The 21,058-nt window shown below is 45.7% G+C and overlaps 1 protein-coding gene across 1 annotated transcript; it reads right to left on the bottom strand.

Moving 5' to 3' along the window:
- Positions 1–87: 87 nt before the first annotated feature.
- Positions 88–20,326, bottom strand: LOC104473047 (RNA-binding E3 ubiquitin-protein ligase MEX3C). The gene is made up of 2 exons (XM_086769633.1): positions 19,795–20,326; positions 88–1,313 (listed from the first exon to the last, which is right to left on the bottom strand). Exons 1-2 carry the CDS (start codon positions 20,324–20,326, stop codon positions 88–90), a joined length of 1,758 nt encoding a protein of 585 aa, XP_086625759.1.
- Positions 20,327–21,058: the final 732 nt, after the last annotated feature.

The raw sequence follows: 21,058 nt of genomic DNA, 5'->3' as shown, positions 1-21,058 counted from the left end.
GAATTCATTAGGAAGTTTACTAGAGGGTACCATTACACCCATGCCTTTAAGAGTTTTAAGGAGTCCATATATAATATCTATATATATTTAAGAGTGAATTTGGATTGCCTGAGTAACAGCTGTCTGGCAAACAGGACAGAATGGCATCTCCTTTTCACAGATTTTGTTAGCACACTCCATGCAGAAGAGATTGTGGCCACAGGGGACCAGGGCCGCAATGACTTCGCTCTCGAAGCAGATCACGCAGTCGTGCTTCTGTTTCAACTCAGGGGGTGAGCTGGACGTGGAGCCCCCATTGGAAGAGGAATAGCTGTTGGTACCATTGGAGAAAGCAGGGATGTATATGGGAAGGCTGGTTTGGTGGCCAGTGCTAGGTGGGTCACTCCTCACTCTCCTAGCCAGTGGATGATCCAGACTTTCCAGAAACGTGGGCGACAGGCAAGGAGTAGATGGCTGGCTCCCTCGGTGTTGAGGCTTGGTGTTACTAGCAGGGTCACTACCAAAGCCGGAGAGAGGGTTTACAGGTTCAAAATGAGTCCAAGTGGTTTGGGAAGGTGTAGGTAAGGAGTCATATGTGGGAGAGTCGATTGCGAGGTCTTCAGTGCCTACAGAAGGCAGCGTTTCTCCAAACCAGAAGTTGCCTGTGCTGAACGGACTCATTGGGCTGAAATCAGCCGATCTATTGCTTCCAAAATAGAAATCTGTGGAGCCACTTCCCAAGGAGCTAGAGCTGTCATTTCTATAATTAGAAATCGTTCTGGTGCAGCTAGAAGGGACAGGATTAGAAGTAAGCCACACAGATCCGAGAGTGCCTCCTTCAAAGCTCACATCCGTACCGTTGTAATGGAAATCGTTCTCTTCATTCAGCTCAACGTAGTTCCCAGTACGCACAGCTATATGCATCTCTATCTCCTCGCGTGCACGGTCGACGTTTTCAGGCATTCCTGTAACTTCAAAGACAGGCTCCTTGTCTCTGCTGGGAGTGACTATGTAAGTATGGGTCTGCTGCTGAATTCTTTTAATTGTAGCTCCTTTCGGTCCAACCACCAGCCCAACTACACGGTAAGGCACCCTGACTTGGACTGTTGTCTGACCCGGCAGGTTGGGGGTACATGGCAAGCCTCCAAAGGCAGGACCATTCTTGTTACGTGATGCTCTGATCATGGAGAAGTGCTCAGCAGCTGAGAGAATTTCCCTTTTGGCCATGGCTACATCCTCTTTTCGTCCAGTGACAACAAAGATGGGTTCTTCTCCACGAACAGGGGTCTTAATGTAAGTATTTGTCTTGGCCCTTAATGCTTTTATTTTGCAACCTGTTTAAAGGAAACACATGCAAGTTTAGCAAGGCAAGTTTAGAAAGCCACAAGAAAGTCATCTATTTTAAGCTGTTTGAGAGTGTCAATAAACCGTAGTGTGAAATCAGAAGCAGCTGTTTATCTCTGCAAGCCACACTAGAGAAGCGGTAACAACTTCTACCTGTTATTTCCAAACAGACCTCTGACGCTTACAGCCACAAACTATTTTAGCAGTGCTTCTTGGACCGTTTTAGCCTGTCATCTCCTCAATTGCTATTAAACAAGGAATAAACGTGGATGGTTTTTTCTCTATGACAGCCATGCACATGATTATCCCATAAATACTGGTGGGCTTATTTTTTTTTTTTCCATTGATTTGGTATCCTCCAGTTATTTCCAAGATCCTGCAAAAGGAGTAAAGGCTCACACATACACACACTTAAGTCTGCTGATACATTAGCCTTTCACTGAAAAGAATGACCTAAAAGAAAATTAAACGTTTACAAGTGAGAGAAGAGTCTGTATCACAACCCATGTAGGATATAGATAAAACTACTGATTTACTGAGAACTCATTTGCTTCCTGTTCTCAGTAAGTGTTATTTAAACCTTATTCTTCCCTATGGAATGAAGGAGCCACTCCTTGAACCATCAAGTAGGAGTTCAAGCAGTTTGTCACATGCAAATAAGGCTTACTATGTAATATTACATGCCTACACGGAATTTCTCTCATTAACTTCAGTAACTGCAGCCTGAAACAGAAGCAAAAAAGTTAACAAAACATTTGCCTTTGATCTTGGTGACTGAATTATAAAGTTTGCTAGGACACAGTGGTGGCAGGCTCTTTCTTAAGATGCTTAAGGCATTTTGGCACAGTGCACAGAGAAGCACCTTTCACCCATTACAGGACAGGAAAAGCAGGCAGTGCAAAATTAAGAGACAAGCAGGTCCATGACATGCAAGACAGTCTACTGGATTCAGTCTTAACTGAATTTAGCCTATACCAAAACAAATTCAAAAGCATGTCATGTTCAACATAATTTTATAGCGAATCTCATCTTGAAACAGTGATAAGCAACGTTTGCAGGCCAAGCGTTTCAAGCATCATTTCACTTGCAGAGTGAAGTTTGTTCCCATTTTCCTCATTTACTTTAAATATCTCATAACTGTCCAAGTACACAAAATGGTCTCTTGAAATAGTGTTTTGTCAGTCCCTTACACCTGAGGTACCACTATGATAATTTTACAGTTTGAAAGTCACTCAAAGATGCACTCTATTCAGGACTATCTACTAATGGAAAAAAAAGCAAATATGCAGATGCTGGTGGGAATAGAGGGAAGAGTCTTCTTGCAGGGTCCCTGCACACAGCAAGGACAAAGGCTGAACACAACAGCCCTTTGTTTCCAGGACACAGCTGGAGAGAAAGTTCATTACCTTCAACAGCTTGTCAGGAGGGCTCTCAGAGGCCCTACCTCCACCAGAACACATACAGAGGAGCACAGGAGGGCTCCTGGCAAGGGAAGGAGTGAGGCACAGGCAGATCTGCACAAAGGAAGGGATGCAGAATTGAGAGCCGAGCAAGAAGTTCAGCATGAAAAGCAAGTATCTGCAGGAGAGAACCTCCTCAACCTTCCACTACCGCCCACTGAGAAGGGTGGTAATACTCTACTAGATGAAAAAAGGGAAAAAAACACAGGCATGAGATGTCTTCTGGAAGTAGCAAAGCATACATCCTTTGAAGCCATGCCACCTCCCTGCTCATAACAGACACCAGCACCTCATTTTGGCAATTCACCTTCACTCCCTCTGTCTCTTTCTTTACATTTCTCTCTAAGTAAATCTGCTCACCCACTCTGCTTCCCATGCCTTCACAGTTACTCAGAAAAGATGATGGGCCCAAACCTTAAACCCACAAGGATCCCCCAAAAGTTTTCACACCAATCAATCAAGCCCTCTTTACTGGAACACCTAAAACCAGAGTCAGTCTCCTGATGCGTATCAATTATTCTCCTATATACAAACTACTTAGATTTACTCCATTCCACCCAAGTATATATTATTTTTCCTAGAAATCAGAGAGGCAGCATTTAAAAGAGAATACTATGAGTATCCAGCATAAGATTTATATATATATATAAAAATATAATTCATTATTATATACCACAATTCAGAGCCTACTTAATTCTAATTTCCAAAGTTCCTCATCAATTCTTATAGTTTACATTTTAGACAAGATTTTCCCCAATGTTTTAGAAACTTAAATCAAGTTAGAAGCCTGCTGCTTCAGCTTCCTTCCACATTTCAGCTGCAAACTCCCAGAGATTGCTTTGACAGAGCCACGTTTCCAAACTGCTCCAGTGTGAAGAAAAACTTTCTCGCCTTTCTTCCTCAGGCTGCAGAATGGCACAGACCAAGGCAGGCAGAGCTTTTCTTTTAAGGTTTGAGTCACATGTCTAGAAAGCAGAGGCCAAACACTGCCTCAACTCCCTGCAGTGATAGAACAAGACTTTTAAACATCAGAAAGTTGGCTTCAATGGAAAGCTGACTCCACTGACCATCAAGGTCAACTCTCAAACTTCATCTAAAAAGTTAGAAAGAACCAAAGAAAGTCGCTACATATGAAAGCGGAGATTTCCAAATGAGTCAGCTGGGTTTTGTCTGCAAGAAGTGCTGGAAAACCCCACAACAGTCATATCAAAACATAAAGGTCAATAGCCCATTATACCACTTCCAGCAGGATGACCTTTCTATTTGCTTTTACTCAGCTGCTCTGGTTTCCCACTCTCCTCCATTAGTCATTACCAAGGCAATGATATGAAGCACAGCTGATCCCATCCCCTCTCTGGACAATTCACAGCATCCAGAGGCACTGTGGCCACAGTGACATGAGGTTGGCCAACTATGAGGTAACGTGGCCAAAGGATAAATCAATAAGTTTCCCGGTCTCCTGAGCTTAGATGTAGAAAGATAAAAGGAAAAAAAAAAATACACCACCCCACACTTTTGCAATAAACAATCAGATCATTGTATCCAAGATTTTGAAGTACACAGACAAAAAAGCCTGAAGAATGGATTTCTAGACTGGAAATTCAGTTTAATCACAACTTTCAAAGTAATTTTAGTTTTGGTATGATAATGGAAGTGTACTCAGTACATGTTACCGTACTTAGTTCAGCAATATAAGCATTCCTAAGCAGCACACTCAGCCATAAGCACATACCGACATAGTTAAAGTAAAACCCTTTAGTTTTGCTTTTGTTCAGGCAAAAATTTAGTACCCGCCTGCCCAGGCACCCGACAAGGAGCCAAGCCCATACTGAGCCCTGCAAGCAGTGTTCATCCTGTGCCAGCTGATTTGCATCATTCTTCTCAAGCCTCCTCCCCATTTTTCCCTTAAGAGTATCGTTTGACTGAACATTCGTAACACTACAAACATTATACTCCCCAAGAAACTTAAGGGTAGCTCTGAATGAATTGTTTACCACATACACTACCAATTTTAAATTATAAAATTCTTCCTTATTAAAAAAAAAAGGTGATAGGAAGACAGATTTCCCCCCCTCCCCAAAGTGAGAGTTAAGTGTAGCAGTCACAGCACCCACAGCCCTCACCCATCACATAGAGACAACCAGCTCAGCTTTCACTCTGACTTTCACCTTTCATCATCACTAACAGGATGAGATACATCAAACCCAGTCTCAGGCCATTTATTCCACAAGGGAAACTCCCCAACAGAGCTGGCAGAGCCAAGTGACCACAGCAGGAACCCTGCATGTGCCTGCCTCGCACCACACCAGCCAACCTGCTGCCAGGAGCCAAGAACCATCCAAAAAAAAAAAAAAAAAAAAAAAAAACCAACAAAACCCCCCCCAAAAAAACAACCCCCAAAAACCCACAACCACACACAAAACCAAACCAAACCAAAAAAAAAAAACAGAACATCCCACGGACTCCTCCGCTGCACAGCCATGGTAGTAGCCCAGGAGAAATGGCACCTTCCCCTCAATTTCTTTCTTCTGCTGAATTCACCTCAACACCACACACTGGGAATGGGACAGGGAGTAATTTACAGATGAGGATCTATCCCTTTGTGGCATGGCCATGTGGAAGGGACTCCTTCATGCTGCTGAGTACTAACCTTAACAAAACACAGCCTGTCAAAGCAGGGACACACACCTCAGACCCACATTCCTCCTGCAGCTTCTGCCAAGCACTGTGAAACTGGGGTTCAGGCACATATGGGAACCTAAACCTTCTTACTATCATGCCTGTTTGACCTTGCCTTCCCAATTACACAAGGTTATGGGGGGGGGGGAGACACCACCCCTGAAAGAATAGTTTATCTAAATAGAAGCCTAGAAGTCATGGCAGTTAAAAATTCAGTGAACAGTCCCTCTGAACCACAATTAAATGACAATACCAGTTTGTTCTCTTTTCCTGCTTCTGATGGGTACCTAGTTAAGGGGATCAAAACCGAGAATCTCCTGCAGTTCTTTAGGCAAACAGATCCTGTGGGAAGACACCAGCACTGCCTGGGCTGCAAGAACAGTGAGCAAGGTGAAGTGGCATTAGCACCAACTTGTCTCTTACACAGGAGGCAGGGCTGATGAGCAGCCCTGACCAAACCTGGCATCCTCCAACTCTGCCCCAAAGCAAAGATCTCACAGATTGGCCTCTGTGTGTTAGCACTGAAGAAAAAGCTGTAGTTCACACAAATATATTTTTTGGTAGCTTCACCGTTATCTGATGAAAGGCAATACTGTATTACAGCCTCCACTCAGTGCTGTCTTTAGCACTCTGACCACTGATTCTGTAATACACCAACACCAACTAAGGAGGCAGTGACAGAATAATTAGCAATATCAGCCTGGAACCATGAGCTGCTAAGTAGAGCCATGGTTAAATTCCTTGCCTAGAAAGTAAGGGCAGGGTCTGGGAAGTCCCTGCAGCAGATGGCACAGCATCCAAGGCATGCCAAGGAGAGAGGGAGCTCCACAGGGATTGTCTTCTATGAATCTGCAACCATCATGTGTGGACACAACTGTAAAGGTAGAGTCTATTAAGCTAGCACAGCCCTTGCTAGGTCACCACAAGCTCTTAATTAGAAAGTGCAAACTCCTGCAGCTAAGGTAACAAAGGATTTGCAGAGACTGAAACACTGGACATACCATAAGGCCAACAGCTGCTGGGTCTGCAGAGCCTAGCACTGCCCACCGGATTAATAAACAAAGAAAAATTAAGCTACTTCATTAAAAACAACTGCTCTACATATTTTTCAGAAGAGCTGTTCATTCCCACTGGTGGTAAAGGCTATTGCTTAAACATACATAGTGCTTCTTCTTGCTTGTGACATGGCTAAAAATATCTATCCAGTTGTCGTAGTTCAGCCCCGATGGGGACCAGACTACGCAGTCTCTCTCTCGCTCCCCCCACCCTCCGAGAGAATAGGAAGAGATGATATAAGGAAAAACGGCTCGAGGTTTGAGATAAGGACAGGGAGAAATCCTTAAAGTTACCGTTACAGGCAAAACAGACTTGACTTGGGGAAAACTATTCATTTATTTCTAAAATTAGCAGGAGAATGAGACAGGGAACAAGATAACCTCCCCCCACCCCTCCCTCTTCCCAGGCTTAACATTATCTCTACTACCTTCCCCTCCCGAGCGGCACGGGGGAGGAAAAGGGAATGGGGGTTGCGGTCAGTTCATCACATGTTGTTTTACGCCGCTTATCATTGTCGGGGGAAGAACTCCTCGCATTCATCCTCTGCTCCAGCGTGGGGTCCCTCCCACGGGCCACAGTCCTTCGTGAAACTGCTCTGGCATGGGTCATCTCTTCCACGGGGTGCAGTCCCTTTAGAACAGCTGTCCCAGCGGGCCCTCCACGGGCCACAGCCTCCTTCAGGCCTCCACCTGCTCTGGCGTGGGGTCCTCCACAGGCTGCAGGTGGATCTCTGCCCCTCTGTGGACCTCCATGGGCTGCAGGGGGACAACCTGCTCCACCATGGTCTTCACCACGAGTTGCAGAGGAATCTTGGCCAGGAGCTGCATTACTCCTCCCCCTCCTTCTTCACTGACCTTGGCATCTGCAGCCATTCCTCACAACAGGCCGGCAAACGCCTCTCAGGATCCTTTTTACATCTTATTCACTTCTCATCTCCTCTCCACTTCTTGCAGCCGGGCCGGGCCGAGTTGGGCCCAGTCGGCTGCCCGGCGGGAGGCCAGAGGGTGAGGCCTGCAGGGCCCATGAGGCTCGCGCCTCCCCCTCTCTGCCCCCCACTCAGCTGCTTCACATCTCTTCCCCTTTTTTTTTTTTTTTCTGTTTTCCCCTTCTTAAATACATTATTGCAGAGGCGTTATCACGGGACATTCTGCTACCAATTGGCTCGGCCTTGGCCAGCAGTGGGTCCGCCCTAGGCCTGGCCGAGTCCACTGACCAAAGGGGAGCGACTTCTAGCAGTTTCCTACTGAAGCTACCACCTTAGGCCCCCCTCACTAACAAAACCAGAACACCAGTTTGTGATTATACAGTGGAAAACTGATATATGCCCCATTTATTAAGCATATAGAGATGAAAGCATTGGGACAGTAAATGAAATCTTATTCTAAACTGTTTAATGGTTAAACCTCCTTAAGTAGGCTGGCTACACAAGAAAATTAAGATCAGAACATTTTTGGCACTTCATTGGGTTATTAAAATAATGAAATACTACCTGTGGTTCAGTCAGTTGATAGACTGACCCTGGTTACTATTGCCTTTCACCTAATATCAATTAATTCACCTCGCACCTTGTTTTAATTCAGAGACTGAGAAGTTTCAACTCTTGAGGTTTGTTTTTTTTTTCCTTCAACTGACTGTTAAATACAGTTTGTTGATTCAAGAAAGATGAAGAAAGTAATTTCTCCACACTTGCAAGAGATATTGATCTGCAAAAACCCCTAGATCTACATACTTAGACAGCTACGTATCATCCCTCCAACATTTTGATTACAGGAATGAAGGTTGTAAGAAAATATTACTTAATTTTTTTTTTTTTTTCAACAATTTCAAAAGACAGCCTAGGCTTGGAGAATAATTATCAAACAACATTTTTTGAAAGCAAGTTTTCCTTTATTTTTATGCAGCCTTCTCTACAGCCAGAGGTAAGCCGAGACACATCTCATCACAGAGCACAGCATTCATCCTGAAGACAGGACCAGACCAGCCACCAACAGCTTTAACAGCTCCCTATTAGCATTTTATAGTACAGATAATAGCCTGATCACGATTTAGGTTAATCAACCAGTAAAATTAGGGCTCTTGTGTGACAAGACATGATACATGCCAGAGAACTAACAAATATGAATACACCAAGAGTCAGGCACAGCTTGCAGCTGGGATTTGCTCAAGCTCCCAGGGCAGGTTGCTGTCAGGTTTGGAAACAGAAGATGACAGTCCCCAAAGAAGAGAGCAGGTTAACTGCTTAAATGGGGATATGGATGTACATATTTTAAGCAACAGCTGTTTTGTTCACATGACAAACCAAAGCAGTCTCCTCCCCAGTGGTACCCAAGCTGCAGTTTCTTGGAGATGGCCATGTGAAACACACACGAAGAGTTGTGAGATTAACATCACCCGGAAAGGCTTTTCCCACAGGCTACCCAAGTACTAGTATGTGCTCCTGCCCTTCATCAGGTTGTATTGTTTTAGATGAAGTTTTCCATTTATCACAGTAGGGATACTTCATAACGAGAACTCACCAAGCAGAGCTTCTTCTCAAATTTATAATCCAAAATGCAATACTGATACTGTTACAACTCAAAACTTGGGAACAAAGTTCTGGTTCTCTGCTCTGGAGTGTGGCTGTATTAATGATTTCAGACAAACAACTGCACCTCAGAAGTGCTGTATGTGAGTAAAAACTATCTTTCACTTCTAACTATAACAACACTACAGTAAGCAATGCTACAAGTAGACAGATTAGTGAGTAGCATAGAGGAAAAAGGAAAACTCAACTGACAGTCACTCTGATAAAGTTATTCCAAGAGAAAGAAAGATGACATACAGGTCTTAAGAGAAATAAAAATTAGAGTGTTTTATACCAAAGACATTTCTCCCTTTCTCCTGACCCCCTCATTAACTTACCACTGCAATCAAAGGCTTTTTGTTACGCTGCAGTTACCAACCCCCTATGCCTGCCTGTGGAACATTTCAATATAACTCACTCATATACAGTGACCAAGGCTGCTCCCATTATAATTCCATCACACTCATTTCTGAGGAGTAACCAACCACTTATTTCACTTTGTATCTTTTTACATGTACAAATGCTAAGATGATACATGACTTTCCTACTTGTCATCATTCAGCTAGAACCGTAGATGGGTTTTTAGACAAGATACTTTCCAGACAGGCACTTCAAGCTTGAGTGCACCAGATACTGGAGCCACACAGGCTTGCTGAGGTACCAGGAAGGAAAAAAACCTAGAGATCTCAAGTACCTTAACCAAAAGGCAAGGCAACCACTCAGCTGTGCCATACCACAGGGATCAGGACTTCAGCCCTACTGCTGCCAAGCTAATGGCTGGAAAAAGAGTAGAGCTCTAAGTCTCTGACAACACTGGAGAAAGCTTTCCAAGGGAAGGCTGCTCACAAGCTCTGAGACATTTCCCTCTCTAGAAAAGAAAAGCCCTGGTTCAAGAACCGTGTACAAACTCTTTATTAAAGATTTCCTAGATATATAAATCAATTGATAAATTGGTATCTATCAATCCAGTACAAAATGAAGAGTCTGCACACTGTTTCCTTCTATACGTCAGGCTAGAACAATCTATTAAGTCAGCAATCGCACAGGTAGAGGAATGCTCCAATTGCCAATACAGATGGCAACTCAGTAAACAAGTTACACACAGCAAAAGAGCCAGAGGGCAGCAACTTGTATTATTAACTTGCACCACTGCAGCATCAGGACTAGCGTAGCAGTTGCTGAGCAAAGTTAGAAAGATACAGTAGCAGAAAAGCAATAGTTATATGTCAAATAAATAAAACAGTTACAGGAAATAAGTTGTTTTCATGACGAACATTGATCTAGCAAATGAGACATTGGTGTGAGCAACAGTGCTGGGAAATCTGACCTGCATAAGGAGGATATTACAAGGGACCACCATTCAACATGTCATGCAGCATGCCAAGGTGGCCAACAAAAGGAAGATTACAAAAAAAATAAATCCATGCAAATCTTCACCTACACCAAATTCCGATTCAAAAGCGCTGCTATAGCACACAAAATTCCACAGTATATTGTCAAATGTAAACTGAACCAGAAGGTAAAAAGCAAGAGATACTGTGTCTTTATTCAAAGGAGCAGCAGAGAACTTGGTGCAGACTGCAGAATTACTGACTCACACCAGTGAAGGAAACTAAGATCTTGAACACTGGCAAGATCTCATGAACTTAAAGGAATACCTGTAAGAGAAAAAAGGAAGACATTCTTAAAGAGTAACTGAAATTGGAAACAAATGCCTGGTTTAGAGCTTTTTGGCCTTTTCTTTTGATTAAATGGAAGTGTTCTAGTGCTCAGCAGCCTTTTTTTCTTGTTACAGCAAGTTTGCAACCCTATCCCTGCTAAATTCTTTGCCTGCAATGGGGAATTGGCCCTGTGGGGTGAAAGAATTGCATCAAAAACAAATGTAAGATCTTTGTTCTAAACAAAAAAGTGTTGGATATCTCAGAGTTTCTCTTCCAGAAATTCAGACCACAGTGTACTAGAAGAGAGGGTAACAGGGGCTAAGACACGGAAACACGCAACATCTGCTGACTTTATTAACAGCTTTAAAAAAAAATAAGTCACCACCATTTTCTCATGCTACAGAGAGGTTAATCCAGTGCAACATCAGAAGCACGCTAATCAGGATTTCTTCTGTATGTGTATGTTATAAACTTAAACATACTCTCTTCATACACAGCAACTTTACAAGAAAAACAAAAGGACTGTAGGATTAGAAACTAGCATTTCATGTCACAAGATTTTTATTATTTTAATTTCAGCTTCATCCAGAGATCTTACTTATGCACTTCTGGTATTCATGTGTTCGAATCTACACAGTTTCTGGCAGACTACACAAAAAGAAAAATCTCTCGGGTTCGCACTTTCAGTGTGCTTCCCACCCAACAAGTCAGACAAAAGCAGCATTTATGACTGAGGATTTATGATCCCAGCTGGAGAACCTGCATCCTTCTGACACACTTTGCAACTTGAGTTGAATCTGTGCGTAGCACAAGTGACAAATAGCAGAACTGAAGTGTTTGTTACACAGCACCAGAGCAATAGGCCATCGAAACTTCAACAGTGATTTCAGACTGTACCAGGCCACAGTATGCTTATGTGTTTCAATTCCTGGAGTTCCAGGCTCTAAAAGTGACAAGATTTCAACTTCTCAGAAAAATAGTCTTTATCTTTGATTTCAACAAATAGCTCAAGTCTTCTTCCTGGCTTTAGAACAAGCAATTTAGTTTAAGAACCTGCTTGTTACAGGAAAATAAAATAAAATAAAAACAAAAACGCGCCTGTTCTGGTTTTGTTAGTGAGGGGGGGCCTAAGGTGGTAGCTTCTGTAGGAAACTGCTAGAAGTCGCTCCCCTTTGTTCAGGGGAATGGGCCGGGCCTAGGGCGGACCCACTGCTGGCCAAGGCCAAGCCGATTGGTAGCAGAATGTCCCGTGATAACGCCTCTGCGACAACGTATTTAAGAAGGGGAAAACAGAAAAGAAAGAGAAGAGATGTGAAGCAGCTGAGCAGGGGGCAGAGAGGGGGAGGCGCGAGCCTCATGGGCCTTGCAGGTCTCACCCTCTGGCCTCCTGCCAGGCAGCCGACTGGGCCCAACTCGGCCCGGCCTGGCTGCAAGAAGTGGAGAGGAGATGAGAAGTGAATAAGATGTAAAAAGGATCCTGAGAGACGTCTGCCAGCCTGTTGTGAGGAACGGCTGTAGACGCCAAGGTCAGTGAAGAAGGAGGGGGAGGAGTAATATGGCTCCTGGCCAAGATTCCTCTGCAACTCGTGGTGAAGACCATGGTGGAGCAGGTTGTCCCCCTGCAGCCCATGGAGGTCCACAGAGGGGCAGAGATCCACCTGCAGCCCGTGGAGGACCCCACGCCAGAGCAGGTGGAGGCCTGAAGGAGGCTGTGGCCTGTGGAAGGCCCGCTGGAACAGCTGTTCTAGAGGGACTGCACCCCGTGGAAGAGATGACCCACGCCAGAGCAGTTTCACAAAGGACTGTGGCCCATGGCAGGTACCCAGGTAACCACAGGCCGGTCAGCCTCACCTCTGTGCCTGGCAAGGTCATGGAGCAGATTCTCCTGGAAACCATGCTAAGGCACATGGAGAGCAAGGAGGTGGTTGGTGACAGCCAACATGGCTTCACCAAGGGCAGATCGTGCCTGACCAATTTGGTGGCCTTCTATGACAGGGTGAAGGCATCGGTGGACAAGGGACAAGCAACTGACATCATCTACCTGGACTTGTGCAAAGCTTTTGACACTGTCCCGCATGACATCCTTCTCTCTAAACTAGAGAGACATGGGTTTGATGGACGGACCACTCGGTGGATAAGGAGTTGGCTGGGTGGCCGCACTCAGAGAGTGGTGGTCAACGGCTCAATGTCCATGTGGAGACCGGTCACGAGTGGTGTCCCTCAGGGGTCCGTGCTGGGCCCGGCCCTGTTCAACATCTTTGTCGGCGACATGGACAGTGGGATAGAGTGCACCCTCAGCAAGTTCGCCGATGACACCAAGCTGTGTGGTGCCGCCGACACGCTGGAAGGGAGGGATGCCATCCAGAAGGACCTTGACAGGCTGGAGAGATGGGCCTGTGCCAACCTCATGAAGTTCAACCAGGCCAAGTGCAAGGTCCTGCACCTGGGTCAGGGCAATCCCAGGCACAAATACAGGCTGGGCGGGGAATGGATTGAGAGCAGCCCTGAGGAGAAGGACTTGGGAGTGCTGGTGGATGAGAAGCTCAATATGAGCAGGCAATGCGCCCTTGTGGCCCAGAAGGCCAACCGCATCCTGGGCTGCATCAAGAGGAGCATGGCCAGCAGGTCAAGGGAGGTGATTCTCCCCCTCTACTCTGCCCTGGTGAGACCCCACCTGGAGTACTGTGTCCAGTTCTGGAGCCCCCAGCACAAGAAGGACGTGGACCAGTTGGAGAAGGTCCAGAGGAGGGCCACGAAGATGATAAAAGGGCTGGAGCACCTCTCTTATGAGGACAGGCTGAGAGAGTTGGGGCTGTTCAGCCTGGAGAAGAGGAGGCTCCGGGGAGACCTGATAGCAGTCTTCCAGTACCTCAAGGGGGCCTACAAGAAAGATGGGGATAGGCTGTTCAGTAGGGCCTGTTGTGATAGGACGAGAGGTAATGGTTTTAAAATAGAGGGGGGTAGATTTAGATTAGAAATTAGGAAAAAATTTTTTACGATGCGGGTTATAGAACACTGGAACAGGTTGCCCAGAAAGGTGGTGGAGGCCCCATCTCTGGAAACGTTCAAGGCCAGGCTGGATGAGGCTCTGAGCAACCTGATCTCGTGGGGGATGTCCCTGCTCCTTGCAGGGGGGTTGGACTAGATGACCTTTGAAGGTCCCTTCCAACCCTAACCATTCTATGATTCTATGACCCCACGCTGAAGCAGAGGAGGAATGTGAGGAGTTCTTCCCCTGACGATGATACAGCGGCGTAAAACAACGCATGATGAACTGACCACAACCCCCATTCCCCCCCCCCCCCCCCCCGCCCCCCCCCCCCCTCCGCTCAGGAGGGGAAGGTAGTAGAGATAATGTTAACCTCCCCCCACCCCTCCCTCTTCCCAGGCTTATCTTGTTCCCTGTCTCATTCTCCTGCTAATTTTAGTAATAAATGAATAGTTTTCCCCAAGTCGAGTCTGTTTTGCCCGTGACGGTAACTTTAAGGATTTCTCCCTGTCCTTATCTCAAACCTTGAGCCGTTTTTCTTATATCATCTCCTCCTATTCTCTCGGAGGGTGGGGGGAGAGAGAGACAGACTGCGTAGTCTGGTCCCGATCGGGGCTGAACTACGACAGCGCCGTACACCACACCACCAAAAAAACTGAATTATCTTATCAGCTTTCACTTTAAGTTAGCTAAACCTGTGGCAATCAACTGACACAGAGATATGTGATGACTTAGTAATGCAAATTAAACTTATTCTTGAGAGTGGAGATCTTAAGCACCTAGTTTAGACAAAACCAATACACAATTCAGACTATGCTTCTACTGACCACTTCTTACAGGTCAGCAATTAAATAACTAGTCAAGGCTACCTAAGTATCATCAGTAATTCAGTAACATTATCACAACACATCAAGACATAAAACCAGACATAGTTCTTTTTGAGAGGACTATAATTATCCTACCATAGGACATCTATGTACTGTACTCAGCTAACACAAGTATTTGCTCCAGGATTGTTTTAGTACTGTTTCCACTCTCCAATAGTGATAGCTATTGTTTCCATTTGGCTGTTCAGCTATGGCAGATAAGTTGGTAGCTAATAACTATCAGAATTATTTTTTTGTTTCAAGTCACAAGACTATTAAGCAAAGTAATATTTTTGCTCAGGAGCCCACATTAAAAAGCAAAGAGCAAAAAGGAGGTCAAGATCATTAAACATACATTAAAGTGTTATTTTAGTTGCAAGGCCATCTCATGCAAAGCAGATTTGTCATTATTGATTTTATCAGTGAAGTGGGATGATATCATTCCTCCTCTTACTCATCTGGGGTTTGGAGACTGCCCTGCCTGTTTCAAGTTCAGCAGCCATCATCCAAACCACTCTTACTGAAGAAAGAGAAGCACCAGGCTTTAGAGTTAAATAGCTCCAACTCGAGTGATGTCTTAGGGAGAAAAAACACTATTGTCAGCTTTATCAAGGATATAAACACTTGGAAAATCATGTTACTCGGACAGTCACAATGCTGGAATGCACCAGTAAATATATTCCAGCAATAATTATCTCAAGACAGTTAATACACTCAAGGATGCAGCATCTCTCTACAGGACAGACTTTTGTCCCTTTTAGCATCTTGCAGGTTTTCTGTTCACGCCTCAGATGCCACCTTTCTTTTTGTATTATTCAAAAGAGCTTTTAGCATTTATACATGTCTTTTTTTAGTGAAAAAAAAAAAAAAAAGTTGCAGGGGGTACTGAAGACTCCAGTTACACTTGTCAAACCCTGCTCAAGGTCCACCAAGCCATGGCAGGATTGCTACAAGTCACCATCACCAACTTTACAAACAGGAAACAGTTTTCAGGTGATCCACAGCAACTTCTGCAAGTCCTTCACGTGATTTAGAGATTAAAACAAAACCTTCCAAGTTAGATCTCCACAAGTTGTTTGTTTGAAGTCCGGATACATGCTTATATAATTTTGGGTATACGCCCTATGCCAGCTTCTCTCAGGCAAACAAGGTCACCTCCTCAGCAATGCAGCTTTCTTGCTACTGATTCTCTAGAGCACTTTCTCCAACTTTCGCATTTGTTAAAAAAAAAAAAAACAAACCACCACCAACAAAAAAAAAAAAAAACACCAAACAAAAAAAACCCCAAAAAACTTTGTGTATGCAGGATTTTTAAGCTGCTGACAGCAAAGGAAGTAAGTCACTTTTCTTATCAGCATGATGAGCGGCCAGCTTACCAGGTTGGCCAGTGTTAGATTCAACAGCTAGTTCAAATTCATACAGGAAGCCTGTACAATGCCACAGATGGAATCTAGTTTTCCTGGCTCCCAGTCACATGCCTTAACAAGAATAAAAGGATACAAATATATTTTCCTCTGTTGTTCACCTTTGAAATTTTTTCCATTTCAAAGACTACAAAGAATTCTATTAAACTACCCCAACCAGTGTCTGTCAGCTTCATTTTTGGGGGGCAAGGGCAATAAGAAAAGGTCGAGAACATTTTAGTGTTAAAAAAGCAACCAACTGTAACCGGTTCATAGGATTCCTATGCACAATATCACTCATATGATATTTAATCATATGCTATTTAAAAGCACAACAGTATTTATTGCTCTATTATAGCCTTGCATAAGCAGTTACCAGCGTATTGTTTTCCCTTTGTGAGAGTCTTACCAACCCAACTAAGCCGGAGACACCGCTGAGCAGGAGGATGATGATCAGCGGGGTCAGAGCAGAGAAGGGAGGGAGGGAGGCGCAGCACCTTCAGGGCATCCCCTGTTGTTCGTAGAGTGTGCTCTGGGTCCTTTCTCTCTCTCTCTGCTCTGAGCCACCTCTGTTTATCCCCTCAGCAGATTCAGTGGCACAGTACTGACCAGGTGTTGGTGCACACGTGGCCAGCGCATGCAGCAAGGCCTGCCAAGTACGTGCCCTGCTGGCTAACAGCGGTTCCCGGATAGCAGCAACATCCTGCTCAATAACAACCCTCCTAGCTCCCCTCTCTGAGATAACAACCCTCCTGGCTCCCCTCTCCAAGGTTGTGTTCTCACAGCTGTGTGCAGCTTGTAATTTCCCACAGTGGCCCTACATGGGCCATCACTGAGATTCAACAAAAAAGCACAAGAAACTGCCAGGTTTCAGAAATACTACAGGACTTAAAAAACAAACAAACAAACAAAAAAAACCCCAACACACCTACTATTCATTAAAAGAAAGACTTACTTAAGCCTTTTCCAGTGATGTAAATGCTTCCATCAGCACCACATTGAACTACCATCACAGTAACCCAGCAGCCTCCAACATAACTTCACAAGAAAACCATCAACCACGAGGTACATTTTGGGCACTCCACACCTTCTACAGCTGTGACATCCGACATCTGTGCACAGCTACCAGCACAGATTTGGTAAGTGTAGCTACCCACATGGGAACCTGCAACACAGCAACCTAGAGCAGGGCTGCGGGAGCACCACTTCACTGCCTCAAGTGCTAGATTTATTTCAGAAACTTGCACATAATAAAGTTAAACGCAAGCACCATAAGGTTTTTGCTGGTTTACAGCTCTCTTCAGAATCAGGGGCTCCTTCAGTCTGATAAACAGTGTCTGGAAATTCTCTTCCTCTCCAGAAAAAAATTAAATTTGGATAAAGAATACTGTGGAATTCCAGTTATCATTACTCTTTCAGTTAAGGGGTTAGGACTTAAAACAAACATGCTTTCAGACACAGCAGTGAGGCCTCCAGCAAAGCCCAGATCAAACTCAGCATTCCTGGTATTTCAGAACCGATTTTTTGGGCTGCAGACATTTCAAGTTCTTTTTATACCTCACGAAGATGGCAACAGAAAGAATATAAACTTAATCTTTGTGAAAATCCACCAGAAGTGACATTCCAATTACATAATTAGATAAAGTATTACAGCACAGAGGAGTCTGGCATAAAACTTAAGCTGAATTCATTCAAGATAATGCAACCAGCTGGTTATGATGTGTGCTAGGAAGAGAATATGTAGTACCTTCATTTTCAGGGAGAGCAGAACGATCAGGCAAGGATGCAGCCTTGCTCAAGGCAGACTAAACTGCACTACAGCCGAGGACACTTTGTTGGGCCAAAGCAGACACGTGCAGAGCAGGTGGATGAGAGGGAGCCGGCACAGCTCTGGGCTGCAAGAGGAGATGCAAGGACTAGTATTTCTAAGAAATTTGACAAATATTCAGTGGAACTAATACAACTTACATAAGTCGGTCTCTAAGCGTAAGTCTCCCTTGAATTAGGCTTTTGAAGGACCTCCTTACACAAAGCTTTCATGCTAGTATATTTGGTAACAATTTTTTTAGCTGTCCCTCCACTCCGTCTGCTCCTTCCTCTTTTGTAGCCCTAATTCTTTTTATGACACAGTCCCTCCCCACCGAAGCTAAGTATTTTATCACAAACTAAACAGTGTGACATCAGATAAGAAGTCAAAGCAGAGGCAGCAAACAAACCCTTCAGGAACAATGATCCTATTTTTAAGCAAACTCCATTATCTTGGTTTTAAGTGACTCAAAGTACTGAGAAATATACTACAGAGAACAATCCTGATCTGGTAGAGAATAAACATGGCAGTCTGATCTGTCCTGGAAGCCTAATAGTTTGTATTTCTCTTTTAGAGGACTGTAGCAATAAGCATTTTCAGTTCTGTTTTTCATCTCCCCCCTACCCCCCTCCACCCCCAGTGACACACGAGCAAAGTCTTAAGACGTTCAAACACTATTTGTTGGAAAAGATATTTTCTGCTTCTGAACAGAACAGACTTGTCTACATCAGATGAAGCTACCTGCCAATTTCTGCAGCATGGGCTTTGGTTCTCCTTTGACACATCCAGCAAAAAAAAAAAAAAAAAAAAAAAAAAAAAAAAAAAAAAACAACCACAACCCACCCAAACACCCTTGACTGCTAAAAGCCTAAAATAACTGTAAGAAGAAAAACCAACAGGTTGCCTAAGCATCAGTGCTCAGTGGGCATTTCTTTAGTATCACATTGATTTAGATCGATTTTATCATTTATTTCATCACCAAGGAAGGGAAAACAAGCAAACAACAACAACAACAACAAAAAAAAAACCCACATTGATGTCAAGACCAGACAGCATAACCACTTGTTATTTGAGCCGATCAGCAAATGAGACATACAACCCCCAAAGCAATAAAGAGTAACACAGAAAGGGAAGAGGAAGAGAGCAGCAACTTCACTGCCTGCATTTCCACACCTACACCTGACACCGCTCAGTGCTTCTCTTAATATATCAAGAAGGCTCTTAAAATTACGTTCACTGCCAGAAAGCTGGTGCAAAACGTCATCTTTCTCACTCCTCCAAGCACTGCTCCCACGAGATCACATGAAAGGTCAACAACGAATGTTACATCAGATATGACCTTATCCTAACGGCATAATAGAAACCCACAGAGTGTAGCAATAGCAATCAACAGGAAGCCATAACCCGAGCAGCAAGACAAGAGCTTTCACACAGAAGAGGGCTGCACGTGGCTCCTTTCTCCATCCCGCTGGCTCCAGAGGTCCCACTTTGTCTCGGTGAGTGCTGTGGAAAGCTGTAGGAACAGCATCAGTCCACACCCTGCTCTGCAAGTCAAGCAAGTTAGTCCTTCGCCCAAAAGTCTTTGTAAAACACGGTCCAAAGTTCCTTTCAGTTTCTTACTGAAGACCACAGGTTGACTGTCACCGGAGACCAAAACCTGTGCCAACACCCACCTGTCCACAGCCAGGCCATATATTGCGTTTTACAGCTCAAATTAACAATGAACGAAGGTCTGAGCTAACCCAGTGATGGCTCTTGGCTTCTCAAGCAGGGCCGGCACCCTGTCCCCTGTGGGGAAGCCGGGCTTTGGGAGAGGAGAGGTCGACCACAGGGTGCACGAAGCCACTACCAGAACGAGGGTATCCTGCAGCGAGCCCCCACCCCAGGGTTGTGCAGGGAGAGGCCCCCGCCACGGAGCCCGGGGGAGGGGGGGAAAGAAGGGCGGCAGGCCCAGGCCCACCTCCGCCCGCCCCGCTCCCCCACTCACCCTGCCGACCCACGATCTCGGCCACATGCTCAGAGCTGGGGACAGGCACGCACTCGGTGGTGTTGACGCTCTTTCGGCGGAGAACTGCCACCTGCTCGCCGTTCAGGCCCACCGCTCCCCCGCCACCGTAGGCCAGCATCGCCGCCATCATGCCCTGAGGATCGGCCGCCTCCTCCTGCGCATCGAAGGAAGGCGAGAGCAGGACGGAGCCTAGCGCCGGCAGCAGCGGGAGCGGCTGGGAGGGCGAGGAGAGCAGCAGCAGCGCGGCCGGATCTTCGTCTTCCTCCTCCTCCCCCACTAACTCCAGCTCCTCCAGGTCTCCCGCCGCCTCCTCCGCCCCATCAAGCCCCGGCACCATGCCCGCCCGCCGCCGGGCCGCCTCTCCTCCTCCGCCGGGGACCAGGCCGCGGAGGCCGAGACGCTGCTGGAGCAAAAGCAGCAACGGGTGGGGAGGGAGGCGCGGCGCCTCAGCAACGGGGGAAGGGGGAGAAGGGGAAGAAGAAGAGGAGGAGGAGCCCCTGCTGCTGGGCATGGCGGAAGAGGAGTGGCGGGGCGGACCTAAGAGCGCTGGGCCCCCATACCACAGGGAGCACCAAACGTCAGCGAGACGCTGAGACTACGCTGCTCAGGGCGCCTTTTGTCCCATGGCCGCACTCCCCTCAGCGGCGGCGGCGAGGCGGGAGGGGCGGGGCCGAACGGGCGGCAAAGCCCCGCCTCACGCTCACCGCCGTTCCATTGGGCGGCGGAGCCGGTTTCCTGGGCAGGCGGTGGGGGCCGCCATTACTTTGTCTTTAGGTCTCGGGTCCTTCTAGCCTTCTGGGACTCTCACAGGGAATCTGTGAGGAAAGCCAGCCTGGGCGTCCTGGGTTTAAATTCACCCACCTTAGTAAAATGGCTGCGAGCCTGGAAAAGATTAAAAAAAAAATTGAAAGTGTTTAATGGATGCCTTTCTTTCCTTCATATTTTCCCCGCTGAGATAAAGGCTCTTTGATGCAGAAACTCGCATGAGTTAGAGCTGTGGAATTTTTTGTATCACCCTCTTAGCATCTGTAGGTTCAAGTTACAGGTGGAAATTTTCAAGCAAAACATAGAATCATAGAATGGTTTGGGTTGGAAGGGACCTTCAAAGGCCTTCCAGTACAACCCCTCTGCAAGGAGCAGGGACATCTCCAACCAGATCAGGTTGTTGAGAGTCTCATCCAACCTGGCCTTGAATGTTTCCAGGGATGGGGCATCCACCACCTCTCTGGGCAACCTGTTCCAG

This window comes from Chlamydotis macqueenii, chromosome W, assembly GCF_036417535.1.
Source record: "Chlamydotis macqueenii isolate bChlMac1 chromosome W, bChlMac1.mat, whole genome shotgun sequence".
NCBI lineage: Eukaryota > Metazoa > Chordata > Aves > Otidiformes > Otididae > Chlamydotis > Chlamydotis macqueenii.
The sequence above is the reverse complement of the archived record's forward strand: the minus strand, read 5'-3'. Positions and strand labels throughout refer to the sequence as shown.